Source organism: Conger conger, chromosome 2, assembly GCF_963514075.1.
Source record: "Conger conger chromosome 2, fConCon1.1, whole genome shotgun sequence".
Taxonomy (NCBI): domain Eukaryota; kingdom Metazoa; phylum Chordata; class Actinopteri; order Anguilliformes; family Congridae; genus Conger; species Conger conger.
The window spans coordinates 63,100,490-63,119,808 of record NC_083761.1 but is presented as its reverse complement, the minus strand read 5'-3'; the positions used below and the strand labels follow the sequence as shown (position 1 = coordinate 63,119,808).

The 19,319-nt window shown below is 45.7% G+C and overlaps 1 protein-coding gene across 9 annotated transcripts in view; it reads right to left on the bottom strand.

The window, feature by feature from the left end:
- The window catches only part of spag9b (sperm associated antigen 9b), a 56,123-nt gene that overhangs the window by 28,242 nt on the left and 8,562 nt on the right, over nt 1–19,319 (bottom strand). For all 9 annotated transcript variants that reach the window (XM_061224695.1, XM_061224702.1, XM_061224697.1 and 6 more), the window contains exons 2-4: nt 8,307–8,427; nt 3,652–3,722; nt 1,914–2,008 (exon numbers count right to left, since the gene is read on the bottom strand). In XM_061224695.1, coding sequence (XP_061080679.1) covers nt 1,914–2,008; nt 3,652–3,722; nt 8,307–8,427 — 287 coding nt within the window. The remainder of the gene's footprint in view (nt 1–1,913; nt 2,009–3,651; nt 3,723–8,306; nt 8,428–19,319) is intronic.

The following is a 19,319-nucleotide window of genomic DNA, read 5'->3' as shown; positions in this document are numbered from 1 at the left end:
ACGGACACACACAAGCCCGCTCTCGCCTCTCTTCAGCGCGGCACAGTCGCTCTCTCGCTCTGTGTCTCTCTCTGTGCGTGTGTGTGTCTCTCTCTCTCTGTCTCTCTCTCCCCCTCTCTCTCTGTCTCTCTCTCCCCCTCTCTCTCTGTCTCTCTCTCTAGCATCAGCAGCGGCACACAGAAGGCTAATTAAATATTCCTCTTCCTCTCAGCGCTGCCAGTCAGCCCATTGGCTGGACGGGGAGGACAGAAACAGTGCTGTGGGAATCGGGTCGCACAGTGAAAGACAGAGGAGGCGCTTTAAAAAGCACAGTCACTTCACCCAGCCATGGGAAGTACAGCTACCGCCACCGGACAAATGTAAACACGAAAGTAAAAAACCATCACAAAGCAGCAGCATTACAGCACACGCCATATGAAACTCAGTCCACACACACATTAAAATAGCAGTGTTTGGTTCTTCTCTACTTATTCCCCACATACATCAGGCTGAATACTTTCATCTCTATTGCCCTGTGATACTTTGGAGCCAAGCTGTGTTACTGCGGCCATGTTTGATTGTGTTGTGCGTCTGAACTGCATCTGAAAATGGTGGATTGAGGACTCTATTTGAATAATCCCATAATCCTGGGTAAACAGACGGACAACCCCATTCTGAGGGATTCAGAACACTATAACCTCCCCCCACGTGACTACTGAAGCCAGCACTTTGAAGAAATCCACTTAAATGCCTGTTTAGCCAGAAACATGCCCGTCATTAAACCACTGAATAAGGTTACAAAATGGAAGAAGGAAAGTAAAAGGACTGCTATTCAGAATGAGCAAAACAAGAAAGACACTCTGATTTTGTGCCCAATCAATAAAATTTACCGCAGGGGCGTGTAGCCGATAAGAAGAAAAGGAAATAGGTGCCAAATGCACTCTGTATAAATATTATGCGACAATATTGCCAGTTTCAATATTAACCCCACATGCCCAGATGAAGCTGCTGTGTAATCTTATGAGGAGCAGGGCAGAACTGCAGTGCCCAAACACATCAGAGAACAGGCTTTCAATATAACCAAAAGACAGCCAAAAGACAAGCTTCTCCTATGTTCAGCCATGCCCAGTCACCTGGCTGTAACCACACAGATTCTGCCTGACCTACATCTCTGTTACCTGCACACTGTGTGGGAGTCTCTGCTCAGCCTGCAATACTCCAGCTCAGTGTGCCAGACATATCACATCCGCAGACAACAGCAATGCGGTGTTATACAGTACTTAAGGAAGCTGTGTATAACACAGTCTACCGATAAAGGACCCCATCCCCAGTGAAGGTTTCTATAACCAAGCAGAGACCGCAACTAAACTCATTATTAGCGGAGACAAAAATACCCACAATTCCCTCGCGTAATTTCTTTCTCAGGGGAAAAACAATGTAGCCTTGTTTCACAAAAGGGCTTCTAGGAAACAGACGTTGCAAATCTCCCTCAAACATGCATACACTGCATTAGCTTTGATGTGGGCTAAAAATCTGCATGGAAGCAGGTTTTGTACCACCATTCTGTGCCATGTGATATGAGAAGCAGATCTCCCAATCTCCACAGGCCACAGACAGTGGATACAATCGGTGAACCCATTCAATTTTATATTTGGACAGTTGGTACAATTTCCGTTCTTTTGGCTGTGTAGTCCAGCACATTGGATTTGAAATGAAACAATACATGCAGAGGGTCCCCTTTCATTTGAGGGCATTTACTGTACACCCACTATCGGGTGGTGACTATACAGAGTCCCCCCCCATTACCCCATTAAGTAATTGGACGGTTGACTACTCAGCTGCATCTGAATAGTCAGCTGTATTCAATCACTTCCGTAGTGCAGGCATAAGAAAGCTTGTGTAAAGTGATGCGATTTGTGGACATTGTGTCTTACCGAACTCTGCTCAGTGTCCCAGTTTCAGTTGCGTCTCCTCCAGTCAGCTGCTGGAGTTTAGTACGCTCCAAGTGCTCCATGTAGTTGTGAATCATCTGAAATGAACACAAGAAAGCAAGCTCAATGTGTGGGTGAACGCGACGCTCCATATTTCCATCACAACTGTGTGGAGCACCAATGAGTGTGCTTCAAACGGCTGCTGTCGGCCATAACAAAGCAGTGCTTTACCTTTACAATGTATGTGCAGTGCATCGAATCATGAGGCACGAAACAGGTGAATTCTCCATCCTGGCACAACATGGTGTGCTGCATCGCTGTCCATTGCCTTTTTCAAATGCACACGTGGCAGAGAAAATGTTCAACAAATGCAAATCTCTCTTTCTGCTGCTTTTATTGATTCAATCATCTTCTGCTGCATTGATGAGAATATTGCTGATTACAGTTCTACTGGCACTGAATTTTCAGTTCTCTTGACTTTTCCGGTGGATTTGTTGACACATTTTTAATATATTGTAATGCTAAGCTAGCAAGCAACAGTAAAATGAATACCCAGAAACTAGTGAAGACAGCGACAATCAGCGCCACACAAGTACAATATCATTTCCCTTATGAAAATAATGAACAGCAACGACTAGACTTATCGGACACACTAATGACAAGATAACGAAGGAGTTCACTAGCTAGCAAGCATGCAAAACAAATGATACAATACCATAGATACGAATTTCAAGATATGATTACTTAAAAAGGCTGAAGGACTGTGAGTATTAAATGGACAGAAAAATGTTTCCTTCCTTTTGACACATGGTGTACAGAGTGGGAATGAACCATATGAAGACAGATAGGTGTGCGCTTCAGCCAGCCAAAAGCCTAACCCATTTCCCTTTTCTATCTTTTTTCTACACTCCGTAATCTCTCAATGTCAGCTATATATAGTACAGCGCTGGCTCAGGAGGGGGGGGTCACACAAATGCTGACTGCCCCAGCAAGGAGATTTATAAGTGTTATTAGATTTGTAAGCATATCGTAATGATGTACCAATATAGATTACTTTAAATAAGAAAAGGGAATTGTATCAAATCTTTATATCAAATTATTTTTAGGATATTAGAATAAAATTGTATGACAGAACAGGCATCATTGAGTATTCGTCACAGTTTGAGTCCACTACTCAGAGAATAGTATTTAGATCTCCTGATAGAAATGTAGGTCAAGGGGTCGAATTCAATGCTTGCAATTTAACGCTTCCCCATAGAACTGTTGTTTAGAACTGGAGCTTCCCCACGTCATAACGAAAAACAAATATCCCTTTCCTGTAAACATTTCAGATCAGCGCCACCTTCTGGGCTTCAGCAGCACTACAAGGGAAAAAAGTATCAGCTCCGTTTCCATGGGAATGGAAGTGCACAGACTCACAGCTTAAAAGGCCAGGCACAGAAACTGCAACTGCAAATAAAGTTCCAATTTTCAAAAATGGTACTTAAAGCCAACAGGGCTTTAAATACTCTTATTAGAATTAACAATAAAAGTAATCCTGCACTCAGAGGTGCATGCTTCATTAAGGTCTGGGACTTGTGTGGAAAATGCCTACTTCTAGTGATGAAGTAGAAGTGCTTTTCTTGACGAAGGGAGCACTTCTCGCGAACAAACACATAGCCCAGCTTTGACACGGCTCTGAAAGGCTTCCTTGCTGTGGATGGAAGCACAAGCACATCCATCCTCTCTCACGTCTCCTTACCTCTGTGTGTCTCTGGTGAAGTGTATTGTACTCCTTCTTGAGTTCTGCTTCTCGCTCTTCCAACCTGCCAACTGGGAGACAGAGGAATCCTGGTTATTTACTGCCCCAGCCCACCATATGCACAAAACGCTAACCCCGCAGGAACACTACGCATTAGCTGCGGTACAGTACGACCGCATAGCAAATGGGATCTGGAGAAATGTAGGACTGGGCAGGCGCCAAACAGGAAGCCTCAAGTTGAAAGACAGTAGATTGTGGTCAGTAACCAGACATTGACAGATGTTCTTTGTTAAGTTCACACCATCGTACAAGTCTGCTTATTTGGTAACATTCCACATACAGCTGACTCCAGAATTATTGGCACCCTTAATAAAAATGAAAAAAGGTCTGCATATAATGAACAACGCATGTAATATATTATGTTCAAAGATAAAGGAAAACTATATACTTCTATTTCCTCTCATGTTTCAATGGTTTTATTAAGCAATCTTTTTGCAATTTTTCTGAAAAGCATAGGCGTAAAACATGGCACACACTAACAATTGTGGTAAATAAAAAAACTAAGTGAAATATAAAATTAGTTAAATTAAGTCTAAAGGAACTATATTGTGCTATATATTCCATCACTTCCTGCATGCAAAACCCCTTTGTTACCCATCAGCATGGGAAAAGCCAAAGGACTGTCAATTCAATTGATAATTGACAAGTCTGGTAATGGTACAAAAAACACCTAAATGGTTAAACTTTCCACTTAGCACTACAAGGGCAATAATAAAAATGTAACAAAAGTCAAACGTATTAAATGGCTTCTTGGTACTTCTGCAGCCCACTATATACATAAATACACACTACTCTTAACACGTACAAAAACATTGTGATCATTACAAATTGCAATGAGCAAAATCCTTTAACCTTTGAAGATGGTTAACAGAATACATTTATAAAGCTTTAAATTTAGAGATAAACCAACCATAAATTAACACAATTCAGTTAAACTGGTATTTCGGAACCAAATATTTCAAATGCATACTAACATACTCCCAATTTTCCATGTCTCAAACATTTGAGCTTGGTACTGAAACTACAAAAACATTCATTCAATTAATTCAAAATTCTATTCATTGATGAAATGATGATACCACAATAAAGTTCCCCCCAAATTAAACAAACTCTGAATAAATAAATAAAACTTAGACACATTTAAAGTGCAAGTATAAAATCAACAGCAGTTTAAAAAGTGTTTACTGAACAATTCACACAGGCTATTCTTTTCATTTAAAAAACAGACGAGCACCACCTTCACAAAACCTGCACTTAAAATTATTTATCAAATGCGTCAACGTACAATTACTTTATTCTTAAGTGAAAAATGAAATGTACCCGGCTTAATGAATTCGCATTGCCGTAGGTAAGGATGTGGCAGAAAATCTACAAACCCCTATCTGTTGTAGAGTAACAGAACGACCACAAGAGGTCCTCCAATCCACAGGAACAAGAGGCAGCAAGACAACTGCCAGCAGGAATTCAAAACACAGGAAACCCCGTAATCTTTCAACTGATATTAAATGGGCTTGATTTAGAGATTACTAAACAGCATAATCCTCCTATTAGCAGCCAGGTTTAACCTAAGCCATGCAGGCCATTGCACTGCTGACCCTGCACACAATGAACTAACAGACAGTAGTGAATCTAGACTAGATTTAAAACGCTCTTAAACACTGACTCACAGCAACTACTGTATTCCACGCAGAGAACACTCAAGTTTATCAGCCGTGCTCTCATTTCATATGCTTGGTTGGGCTTTGTTTTGGCACAGTACTCATGACAAACAGGCATCAAACTGAGCCACAAGTAGATTCTGTCATGTGTCATGCCACACATCTGCTTTTTGCAGTGCACACACACACACACACACACACACACACACACACAACTAGCCATGTGATTTGTGTAAACAAGCGCACAAATCAAGCCTAATTTTGAGGGTGAATACAGATTGCAGGCATAGGAGGTGGGGCAGTTAACTAGACAGTCGGTAATGACACTGCGTTGAAGATGTCACCAGCAAACAGGGTTTCCAGTGACCAATAAAGTGACAGTCAGGTGGGAACTAAAGCCACAGTGCTGATGTCCATTTATCCAGCATTCCGGAGGTCCTCTTCTGGTTCCAGTGCTCCAGTGTCTACTAGCATTACACAATGACTCGCACTGCTTCAGTTTAACCACATTCCTCACTTTCCCTGGCAGGCAGACCACACCCTGTTCCAACTACTCCAGCTGATTACTTCTGTCACTTTCTGGATAGAGAGTGCGGATAAGACAAGGCCATCAAGCAGTCGGGCCTTTTCTAGTTTGAGGCTTGACACAATTCAATGCGGTATTTTCACAGGTATTTCTGGCCACAGCTAGTAGGTGCCACAAGAAAAACGGGAAGCAAAACTAGTGTCCATGCCTTCAGAAAAAAAAAAAAAATTTTAACAGACAGGAACTTCATTCCAGCTGTTTGTTAAAGCAGGTTATGGCTCCAACAGAAAGAGGAACAGAGATACCACTCAAATGACTTTACGTTGGAGCCTTAGAGGCACAGGGGAACTCCCTCTGAGGCAGAAATAACGACCACTTACTATTACTGTAGCTTGTATCTGTTCACTCACCAAACTTCACCATCTAATGAGCCACAGAGGCCAGGCCCAACATTTTTGTGGGGGACAGGGACAGGGACAGGGACAGGGACAGGGCGCTGTGGGGGACAGAGACAGGGCGCTGTGGGGGACAGAGACAGGGCGCTGTGGGGACAGAGACAGGGCGCTGTGGGGGACAGAGACAGGGCGCTGTGGGGGACAGAGACAGGGCGCTGTGGGGGACAGAGACAGGGCGCTGTGGGGGACAGAGACAGGGCGCTGTGGGGGACAGGGACAGGGCGCTGTGGGGGACAGAGACAGGGCGCTGTGGGGGACAGAGACAGGGCGCTGTGGGGACAGAGACAGGGCGCTGTGGGGGACAGAGACAGGGCGCTGTGGGGGACAGAGACAGGGCGCTGTGGGGGACAGAGACAGGGCGCTGTGGGGGACAGGGACAGGGCGCTGTGGGGGACAGGGACAGGGCGCTGTGGGGGACAGGGACAGGGCGCTGTGGGGGACAGAGACAGGGCGCTGTGGGGGACAGAGACAGGGCGCTGTGGGGGACAGAGACAGGGCGCTGTGGGGGACAGGGACAGGGCGCTGTGGGGGACAGGGACAGGGCGCTGTGGGGGACAGGGACAGGGCGCTGTGGGGGACAGAGACAGGGCGCTGTGGGGGACAGAGACAGGGCGCTGTGGGGGACAGAGACAGGGCGCTGTGGGGACAGGGACAGGGCGCTGTGGGGGACAGGGACAGGGCGCTGTGGGGGACAGGGACAGGGCGCTGTGGGGGACAGGGACAGGGCGCTGTGGGGGACAGGGACAGGGCGCTGTGGGGGACAGGGACAGGGCGCTGTGGGGGACAGGGACAGGGCGCTGTGGGGGACAGGGACAGGGCGCTGTGGGGGACAGAGACAGGGCGCTGTGGGGGACAGAGACAGGGCGCTGTGGGGACAGAGACAGGGCGCTGTGGGGGACAGACAGGGCGCTGTGGGAACAGTGAGCTGGGTCTGTATGCAGGGCCTATGACCTCAGTGGCAGATGCCTGTGGTCTGGATGAACTGAGGGGTTGTGCACTCTGAGGGACTCACATGGGGGTCAGCCAGGCTGTTTTTAACTCCTCCTCCATGTTAACACCAGCCAGTGAGCTTAGTCACAGTGTAACACCGGCTGCAGTTTAACACAATGGAGAAAATGGCCCCAACCAAAGCCCTGCAATGGCATAGCGGTCTGATGGGTCAACAGTTTGCTCTGATGGAGGTCAGAGCATCTGATTTGCAGGATATGCATGGGATGATAAATGCCATTTAATACATTATGGAACAGAACGGAACAGAACCTAAGGGGGGACTGGAATAGTGTGAAATGCTGCAGACACGGGGGGGAGAGGGATTACAAACAGTCCCGCGCAGCAGGGATCTACTCCCTACTGAACGGCCTTGGTGAGTTCCTATACGATTCATGCATGTGCATTTCAGCGTATGCTTAAATAATGGGGGGGAAAAACTACCACACGTGAAGCTGAAAAAAAAAGAACACGCACTTCTGGGAGAACAAGTCCTCAAGACGTTGGCTCAGTTTCCGTACATGTTCCCAGCTTTTTTTTTTCTCTCTCTCAACATGCCGTGTATAGTAATCCTATTACATAAGGGGCAGTTTGGAACAGATCCCAGTCACACACCCCTCACATGTGGAGACGCACTGGCCCTGCAGGTTCAATCCGATTAATCTCACCCTCAAATGCCTGAAGTCAAGGCTTCCACACAGTTCTACTGGTGTAAAGTACGAACAGCAGGGTACAGAGGCGCAGTAACGCAGGGAGAATAAGGCAGCTCACACACACACACAAACTGAAGCGCTCTCACACACACACACACACACACACACACACACACACACACACACACACACACACACACACACACACACACACACACACACACACACACACACACACACACACACACACACACACACACACACACACAGTGTATGAAAGCGATGTGGACGGGGAGGGGCAGTGAGTGACACTCACTCTGGTCTGCATAGTTCTTGGTTTTGAGCTCCAGCTGCCGGGACTGTGATTCCAGCGTCTCCACACGGCCCTGCAGATCCTTCTTGTCCTGCTCCTGACTGTCCTCAAACTCGATGAACTTCTGCTCAGCAGGGAGAGAGAGAAGAGCACGTCACATTTACACAACACAGAAAACATGACTGCGTGCGTATACCGTATGCATGTGCCTGTGCACAAAAATGAGTAAATACAGTGACACTTTGATGCATTACACTGACAGGAGCAACCCAGGGAAATGCAAGCCTGAATATGTACTGGTCCCAGATAAAGATTCTCACTGTTATTGGAAGGCTTTGCCAGCATGAGAACATCTCTGCTACACATCAGCATCATTGTGAGAGTTCTGTGTTAGCTGGAACGGAGTTGTTAGTATAGCAGCCAGCCTGACAGCAGCAGAGAGCCCCAGCAGCCCAGAGGAACAGCACAGGGGCCTGGCCGAGGAGGAGGAGGAGGAGACCAATGGCTGCGAAACGTTCTGCACACGAGCAACAAACACAGCTGGAATAAAATACAGGGCGAGGCTGCACTTAACGGCGATGACTTCACGCACGTCTCGACGCAACAAGCAGCAAAGCGCCAAGCGAGGTTGGGCTGCAAAGCAAAACAAAACATTACGCAAACGTGGTGTGGTCAGGCTCTGTCCACAAGGCAGGTTAGACGCCTACGAGGAGCGGTTTCTGCTGCGCTTACTATAAGGAAACGCAAGAGTTATTCACACATAGAAATGCACCTTGAAGCCATAGAGGCCAATAAAACTCTAAACCTATGGACAATAATCAACAGGACAGAAATATTTCTGAATAAGCAATGCTTTAGAGTGAAGCAGAAGGTATTTTTCCTGGTTGAGATACTGGGTTCAGTGTGTTGGGTGGCCAACTCTGGAGTCATATGCAAGTCCTTCCTGTGTAGGTGAGGGATCAACGCCCTGCCATAGCGATTTCTGCCCGGTAATTCCTTCTGTCAGTAACCCTCTCTGGTTCACCCCATCTGAACAAAAGCTGTACAGCCTGTCTGCTCTTCTTTTTACAAAAAAAACTATTTACATCAGAATGGAGATTAGCTGGGTGCAGCCAATGACAAAGACCTTTAAGATGGGGGGTGCTGAAAGTTACATGATATTATAGAACAGACAAGACAAATGTGATTGGTTAATAGCGGTGATACAAGACTATATACCACCGCTGTACATTGTAATGCTTGTTTCCAGTTCAATTTCAAGTATCACTCCACTGCGAGTCAAAAATGAAAAAAACGTTAAAAGCAAGACGTCAATCACCTTGCAACAATGTTGCCCAGAATTTGCAAGCAAGCAGGGAAGCAGACCTACACACTGCATCCGCTTCCATGTGATTCAGAGACTATCCAATGCAAGAGAGGTTTGTGTTCGTAAGCAGGCAGAAGTGCGAGAGCTTTACGGTGTCTGACAATTGCGGACCGGAGAAAGCAGAGCAGCGCTTCTCCAAATAATTAAATGAGTAGATCTACGCAACGTGATCCCACTAATGTTGGGCAGTTTTTCAGTGCTTGCACAATGGAAACATTCAAATAGACATTAAAAAGGCATAAACTCTTGTTTGCTCACTCGTAAGCTAACTAGCTAACTAAACAAGGTTAGAGTTAACCAACATTGCATAGCAGCCACCTGCCATTACTTACTAGCATGTGAAACTACTTTCTTGTAAATTATTATTGTAATGAAATTACACCACTGCCTGTTGTGGTATGAGTTATTGCTTAATTACCATTGTCCCCAAATTTTATTGAAGAAATTCTGTGAACAGTAGACTAATTTGCACACAAACACAGTAACACATGAGCAATAAATCTAAGATGTGAAAGCAAATAAAAATAATGCAGGCCAGGAACCAAGAGCCTTTGCAAGCAAGCTGTACTGTACACATACTAAATATTGTACAAAATACAGTATATTCATACTGGCCTGCATAACAGCAAGTATTTCAGAAGCATATGGAATATGACACAATAATAGCGTTATACTCCTTTATGACAGCCAAAAGTGTGCCATCAGGACTAAAAAGTCAAAAAAAAGAAAAGAGGAAGGTTTGAAAAGTCTGTGTCAAGATTTGATACAAATGTATTAATTCTGACGAGGGTAAGCACATTTACAGCAGTCATGTGAGCCTTCCCACACATGACAGAGGGGAACAAGGGCCAAGAAATAGAAGCAGCATTCATAACCGAAACAAAGTCTATTCAAAAGCAACTCATGTGCTCAGACACTAATGTTTTTTCCAAGGTGAAGGTCTATTAGCCAAGATATCAGCAATAGCGCCTGCTTCTAGCCATTGTAAGCTGTATAGGAAAACGGCAGTTAAACAAGCAGAGAACGCGTGTGCTGGAAAGCACCGGATCACTGAAGTTACGTCTGTGGCAGTTTAGGAGTTGGTGACTCAGTCAGGAGTTGGTGAATCAGCTCAGAGGTCAGCCTGGCTTACTCAGGCGCTGCTCCCATAACCCTTTGTGTCAGCGGTGAGTGACACGCCCAGGCGGGACAGGAACCACCCCCACACCTCAGGGGAGCCTCTCTCCAGGTCCCTGCTGGGTTTGGTTGGCACACGTGACACACGTATGCCTCGCTATGAGAGGGCCGTCAGGCCTGGCGGCCGGGGTGAGGTGCCAGGGCAGAGACGGGCGATTCGCACAGCCTCACAAATAAAGTGACAAAAATAATATTTCCCAAGCGTAGGCTACCCTGAAAGTACAGTAATGTTCACCTTTGGTACAAAGGAGTATGTTTTCCAAGCAAAAAAGGAACAAATTTATCATATATTGCTGGCTAGGGGTACGATTTTATGTACTTAGAGGGTACCACTCCAGCGACAAGCATTTCTCACATCTTAAAGCCAGACAACTTACACAGTACTGACCTACATTCAGCCAGGAGGATGGCAAGTATTTCATGAGCACGTGCGGTGAAAGTGCGACTTAATTATGGTCTTGCAAGATCATAAACATGCTTCAAAGTGAAGCATAAAAGCACTTCAAGGTACAGCATAACAAAACCATGCTACGCTGGTGGTACATGTATAAAGGTCGGAGTCTTCTGAGAGAGCGAGAGAGACACAGACACAGACACAGACACAGACACAGACACAGACACAGACACAGACACAGACACAGACACAGACACAGACACAGACACAGACACAGACACAGACACAGAGCGAGAGAGCAACTGTGCCATGCAGAAGAGAGGCTAGAGCAGGCTTGTGTGTGTCCGTGTCGGAGAAGGGGAGGTGTGTTAATCCCCTATAAAAATGTGTGTCTGTTCATGTTTCTGTTAGACACGCACGCAGGCTCAGATCATCATTCCCTTTCTGCAACATTTCTCCAAACCCTACAGTGCAGCTCCGCACTACCCAGCGCCCACAAGTGCCACTATAGCAGGAGGAGCACTTCATTACGGTGTGCAACAGTGAGCCACTGCGCTAATGTCTCCCACTGGCCCTATGGAGCAGGAAAGTGAGACGCTTCTTCTCCACAAACACTGTGCACTGATTGCGCTCCGACTCTGACTCCATTAATCTCTGTGTGACAAACAGACACAGGGGAGCCCTCCCATCAGCTGTCCACACTTCCTAATTAATACAAATGCAATTCAACACAGTCATTTACTCAGGAGTGTGAGTTAATGTCACTTGAGAAGAAGAAATCTTATTTCTATTTAAAGTCAGGGGACACGTGTTCTATATTTTCACACATCTATCAGATACATGGAAGCACTTGGTGGTTGGTTAACCGCTTTGCCCATAAAGATCCGGTGATTCCTGCAACACCAAACAAAGGAAGAGGCTCGGGAGATGACCTTCGGTTTGTACAGAAATACACAGCCAAACGTGAAAGAGTAAAAATAAACACTCATGATGTTGTTTTGATAGGCTCGCTGATGTGGGCGTTCTGCAGCGTTTGAAGCTGGGATCTGCAGTCTTGTGACTTTCCCTGTGTGGGGGAGAGCATTATCACTGCTGCCGTCGGATAAGCGAGACATCACCTGGGTCCTTATGACCAAACAAAGGTCACGCTGCCTCAGGCATCGGACCACAGAACTACGCTTTTATTCCCAGAATTTACATCAGACGTACAGACTTCCCTATGAAAATCAGCAGCTCAGTTGTTGGGGTGTTACAGGAATGTAAAGATTTATGAAGTTTATAAACAAATTATGAACAAAACCCACTAAATACCAAAGCTAATTCTTTCTAGGAAAAGTTGATTATGGATGTAACTTCAACAGGGTAAAGGGTCGAGTAAAACTGTTGACATTGTGTTCCAGGTGGGAATGTACATGTACGTCTACATGTAATGAAAAAATGTCCAAATTGAATATCCCATGGGTTATATCTCTACTAATGTTATCATTAACAATCTTTACACAATGCGAAAGTGCTCTTACATGACTCATTTAAAAATACAATGAAACCAATATGATTATGAGATATGAGATATACCAACATGGGTCCCTGGTTGAATAAAGGTGCATTTCTAGGGCCAAATATCCCTCAAACTAAAGTAGACGCATGTTCTCAGAGGGAAGATATGACTTCTACATACAAATGTATCCCTACCAACAAATTTACAAAAACTTCGAGCTTTTTCTTACAAATTTATGGACCTTTAAAAATTACACTCTGAGCTGTGTTGAGTTTTTTCATCGCAACACCCAGAAAACCTTTAATTGTTCTACCAGAAAAAGTACGAGTATGAAGCTGAAAGTTCTATATTATCGACCAACACACAGAAAAATAAAAAAAATCCAAGAGGTGTAAAAGCCTGTTACAATAGCGCAATGAAAACCTCCCACCCATAGGCTGTGCACAATGGCAGCCAACCGAAATCTTCTTAGGATTGTTAACACTGACACTGAGGTCCTCGGCTGAATGGACTGACATGCTGCCTGAAATCACATTCAACAGCACCTTTTCTGTCATGACAGTGCCTGAAATGGGAATGTTTCAACTGCGGTCAGGGTCATCAGCCCAAGAGAAGGGGATAACGGCCCTTTTGAAAGGATTTTCAGTCAAGAAAAAACAAGGGGAAGAGGCTAACAGCAATCTAATAAGAGCGTGTCACCAGCGTGAGGCTGACCAGGTCTGGCCATGAGCTTCCCACAGCCTGGCCATTTCTCACCGGCTGCACACAGTGGGCAGAACCGCAAACACGGGCTGCTTTTAACACACCACATTTTATAACACAGCAAAAGCTGCATGACATCAGATCTGTATCAAAACTCAGAAGACTGCAGTAAGAACCTGGTCCAAAACCCAAGCTTACTGTGCACCCATAATTCCCTCGGCTTAGTTAATATTGGATATTCACAGGACAACATTGCAGAAAGACTTTAAAAGATTTGGGGGGTGTAGCTTACCCTGCATGAATCCCCATTCGGAATGGGAGCAATGCTGTTGAATTAAGTACAGCGCGGATAAAAAGTATTTGCGTCCTCCATGATTTGCAAATAGGGTTTCAGATGTTTAGACAAAATGTAACATTAGACAAAGGGAAAACAAGTTATTTGTCTGAATTAAAGCAGTTCTGCAAAGAAAAGCAGTCGAAGATTCCTCTACAACCATGTGAAAGATTATCAAATTATAGGAAGCATTTGGTGGCAGTTATTGCTGCTAAAGGTGGTGGAAGTTAAGTTTAATGGGGCAATTACCTTTTCAAATGGGTGATATGGGTGCTTTTGTTCCCCTGAAATAAATTAAATATTTTAGAAAATGCAATATTGTTCAGGATCCCTTTGTCCAACCTTACATTTTGTCTAAAGATCTGAAACCATTCAGAGTGACAAATATGTGATGATAGAGGAAATCAGAAAGGAGGCAAATACTTTTTCATTGCGCTGTACACTTTTTAGAGGTGTTCCAACAGGCTGAAAATGATGAGTGCTGCAACTTCACACAAATTTATGACCAGTAGCATCACAGCACTACTTTTGGAGAAATGCATAGTTGGAAAAAATAGATGAACACTTCAATGAAATGTCAATGAAACTGAATGAAAGTGGAAAAGAAATAAGTCAATAGTAAACATTGTGACTGAAGTCAGTGACCCACCCTTGGGGCTGTATTTCCCACTAGACTCACATGTGCATACGCACTGTACTTTATTAATACATCGGCTGATCAACTCCATCTCTCAGCAGTGTCAAGCAAACAGAAAGGGAAGAGAGGGGGGGGGGGGGGGGGGGGAACTGTGCATCTTTCCATATTGAAACAAATCTTATAAGAAGAAAAACTACATTTCTGTTTCTTTGCATTAGCAGCTTTGAGGTTGATTGTGCCATCTTCAACTCGCCCACGCAGCAATGTTGGTGAAATGCATGTTCAGCATTTTATATCAAGTAGGGAAAACTGCAGCATTACCACAGGGATACCATTTTTAAATTCACTATTTTTCAAATAAAGCACGTCTCAATAACACCCCCGACCATGAGTGAGGTTACAGTACTCTCAGAACAGCACTACACCCAGTGAACCACACATCTCCCAAAACCTGCTTCTGTCAGCAATTTACCGTGAGGCAACAAGCAATCACACAGCAGGACAGTTTATAATATATTCATAAGGAAAACACAAATGAGAAAAACAAAACAAATCTTCACACAATGCACCCTGACAATAACAGCAGGAAATAAAGGTCTCCAAGAAGTCAAGTGGGTCAACGACAGATTCCAGTAAGTAGGTGAAGGCTTCTTGAGCCTTGCAGCCTGGGTTGGGACAGGTTAGAGGCTGCAGGAGCCATAGGACACCATGGGACAGTCATACGGGCGAGAGGTGATAAAAGCCGGCTTTGTGCGTGAGCGTTTCGGTCTCCGCCCCCCTCGGACCCTTTGGCAAAGTCTGGTCTCTGCTCCGGGTCACATGACCCAGAGCACAGCGGTCATATGACAGGGGTGAGGAGAAGAAGCACACAAACCCAAAAGCACCCACAACTTTTCCCTCCGCACACACTGTCCGCATTGTACGCTCTATAACCACAGAGGCCGTATTGATACATTTCTCTTTCTTTCCGAGAGCCGCGTCTCAACCCATCTCTATAATTCAGTCCCTCACAGGGAGATCCTTCACATGGCCCGCAGAGGAGGCTGGCTACAGCAGCACACCGGCCAGCGAAACACAGACACCAGACATTATTCAGATTCACACAAGGGAGACAGCAACCCCTTTGTGGCCCGTTTCAATGGTCAGCTAACTGAAATACACCCTCCTGAGAATCCCCACAGCAGCGAAGGCCCATTTGCATTTCAGCCATTCAACATTCGGGCATCTTCAGGAAAGCTTGGATTTTGATCACGGTGATGCCGTCAGCAGGAATAATGGATTAAATACTTCCTCCAGACAGGAATCTTTCTTATGGTGCGTCCCGCGCATTAGCCAGCCAATTCATCGCTCGGTAATAACATCTCCCATTGAGGGAGTACAGAAAGCACCGTCACACAGCAGTGAAGAGAGTGAGGAGGAAACCTCCATTTCTGCTCCTCAGAACCAGATGCTACGCTGCAGACTCTGGCAACAGTGCAACATTCATGAGCACACCGCAGGGGACACCCCCAAATTCACTTCTCCTGCAAGTTTGAACGGCGCATCAGGGGAGTTTTTGCTCAGCCCTGAAACCTGAGTGCAACGGAAAAAGGAATGCACAGAAGGCCTGGGACACGCCCAGCCCAGTAGCACCCACGCTCAGAAATAAATGTACGAAAAGTGCCCAAAAGCTTGCCACTTGGGCGGTACCCTACAGGTACGTCTAGCCAGCGATATATATAATTTGTACCTTTTTTGCTTGGAAAACGTACTCATTTGTAACCAACAAGAACATTACTGTTCTTTCAGGGAAATTTGATCCTTGAAGAACAACGACGTGCCTCCACCATCAGTTTATGCCTGACACACAAGGCCCAGACTCAGGCAGGGAGAGAACGACGTGCCTCCACCGTCACTTTATGTCTGACACACAAGACGCAGACTCAGGCGCGGAGAGAACAACGACCATGCAGCAGAGCCAGACAGCCGTTCCTGCACCAACAAAAGACTTAAATCAGCCAGACACCCGATTTACAGCACGGAACATCCCACCGCCTTCCCAGCATCCTCCAGTGAGCTCCGCAGCCCATGCCCTCAGACTGCAGCGGACACATCATGTCATCCACACATTCCACCACACAGCTCCTAATGTAGACTGAACACAATTCACTCAACTAAGAGCGTTATCCTGACCATGAAATAAGTTCAACGTGAGTTTCAAGTGCCAGTTCAGCAGACATCATGGTATCCAGCAGAGTGCATCTCTGTATGAACGCAACCGGTCCCAGTTCTCCTCCTTTGGCAAGAGCAAGAGGTGAGGCCTGACACTGTCCCACACAATGCCGGAATTCTCAAAGCATAAGCAAGAGGGACAGGAGAGAGGGTTCACCCATAAGCATCCGCACCATGTACAAGCAAACCGGATTCTCAATGAAGACCAAAAATCCACAAAAGATCTTCAGTACAGTACAGGAAGATGACATAAGAAAAGGCTGTGGGAGAGAGTCCATTAGTCCCCTAATAATACAATCATAGGGCCATGGAGTGAGTACATATGAATAGTGCTTCAAGAACTGTTCTCACAGCTCAGTATGCTAGACAGAAGAAGCACTTAAACTACACAGATGAATGCCTCAAAGGACCATTGTTCGCGGTTAACCAAAAAAAAAAATCAAGAAGGAATCAAATATATTCAATAAAACCACAACTGGAGTTCCAGCACACCACTTGAAGTTGATGTTCAAATGGAAACATCCACAGAACTGGGTAGCTACTGTGACAGCAGTGCCTGCATGCATTCTGCAGTGCTGAAGACAACAGGTCCTGGGAGTGCAGGGCGTGGAGGAATGCGGATGAGAAAGCCCTTCAGGATCCCATGCGGTGTGATGTCAGGACGAGAGGGAAGGAGGCTTTCTACGAAACGTCCTGACGGGACAGAGAAACTCAGGAAGTCCTTTTCCCCTGAACGTTCCCCATGACCACCCACTTCCTTCCAGGAGTCCTGAGAGGGGAACGGGTCACCCTTGTTCCTAATGCTGAACGGAACTGGATAGGTTTAGAGTGGGAGGGTGTGGGAGATAAACCACCTCAGCATTCAACACCTGCCTCTGTCCTCCAGAGTCAAGCAGGCTCACAGGATAAGTTTCTCATTAAGCGCCACCAGAATATGGGATTAGTGCTCTGTGTTACCTGCAGCGATAAAAGTGTGCCGTCTGAAAACACAGTGGCAGGAATGTGAAAAATGAATAAATAGGAATGAATTTTAAAAAGAATGATGTGTACTATATAGCCTGTGAAATATGCAGCCAGAGTATATTGTGCTGCAGGCCCATTCCGTTATCGAATCCAATGCCACAGAATTATTCACTATATGCAGAAACATTAACGCTACGTGAGATGCTTCACACATGCATTTTAGATACATTACAACTCATAGCTAGCACAGCCACTGCCCAATAAGACTGCCAGTTCAATTCACCACACAGGTCAATTTGCATTATGAAAGGCTTACATTTGGCCAGCTGCTAACAAAGGCAACTAATCTTAGCGGTCTTTGCAAATCTGAAAAGAATGTAAAGAATAGAAGTAACGGAGCCAAGCAAACACTAGGAACAGAGAGCTGCTATTCTGCCTCCAGACCTTAAAGCTGCAGGTATGTGGCATTTCAAAAGTTCACATTACCTAAGGTCTTTGGACCAGTGTAAATGAATGAAAAACAATCAACTGTAAAGAAAGACTCGTTTGCCTTCAGACTCCTGCCAAGCGAATGAAGTGACAACCTGAGAGTTATCACTGTGACGTGCAGATTTAGTTTGCTAGCCAATAGCCTGCAGCACTGCCATGAGGGGGGGGGAAAGTATAGCTCTGTACCATGAAGCCCGCCTCTGATCGGGAAGCACACTGAGCTTAAAATGGCTGGAATAAGCACAAACATCATCCAAACGTTCTGTGGTGATGCTTGTACAGCTTGCAACATCCCTGGTCTTCACCCAAGGCATCACTCACGATCGCCGTCCTGACTGGAGCAGGCCCAAGAGGGATCACCTGACACAGCGTAGGTAGTGAGAGGATTCGCCAGGCAGCCTACGCATCGACAGGGAAAGAGACCCAGACGCCAACAACTCCCTCTGCCCCCGCCTCCACCCAGCATCTCAGAATCTGCGGCCTGTCAGCACAACTTGCAACAACAAAAGGAGAGCACTACCTGCCTGTAACCCAGCCTGAAACCGATAGGCCCGTAATGAAGAGAGAGGTGAGAGGAGGACTCCTGCTTCTGACTGCGCAGTCAGGACATGCACTGCTGAGCCACGCCGTGGTCAGTGGAGCGGCCCACCACCTCTCTGTTCTGAGCTGAAACCTCCCGTCTCCCATCTGGGGCCAGCTCTGGGGCTTTCCCCGTCTGAGCCTCAAGGAAGACACGGGCAAAAACATCACTACAGCTTATCACCAAAGCAGCTAATCACCGTAATCAACAATCAAATCACCACTATGCTAAAAAGAGCAAAAGAGCACCTCTGTTGGAGGTAAACAAATGGTTAGGCCTGTTGGTTTCAAGCTTTTCTTTGGACAAAGCGACATTATATTGTCTTTTCCTTGCAGAAAAAGCCCAGTTGCTTGATGAAATGGCTTTTTCAGCCAAGTCAGGCATACCATGACAACAACAGCCCATTTTGTTATTGTTCATAACGCAGGGCAGTTTGTGGCCATTTACAAAAAGATTAGGCAGTCTTTACTTCTCACACACGCACATTTAACTGTGTAAGGACAATACAATAAAACATTAAATTATGCAGAAAAAAGGGAAGAGGAAGAATCACTTTTACATTTAAAACATGAAGCTACAGTAGATACAACAGCACACAAAATGTAACTATGCTTACCCGCAAGCGTATGTAATATGTAAGACCAGCCATCAAGCAAGGCAAATCAG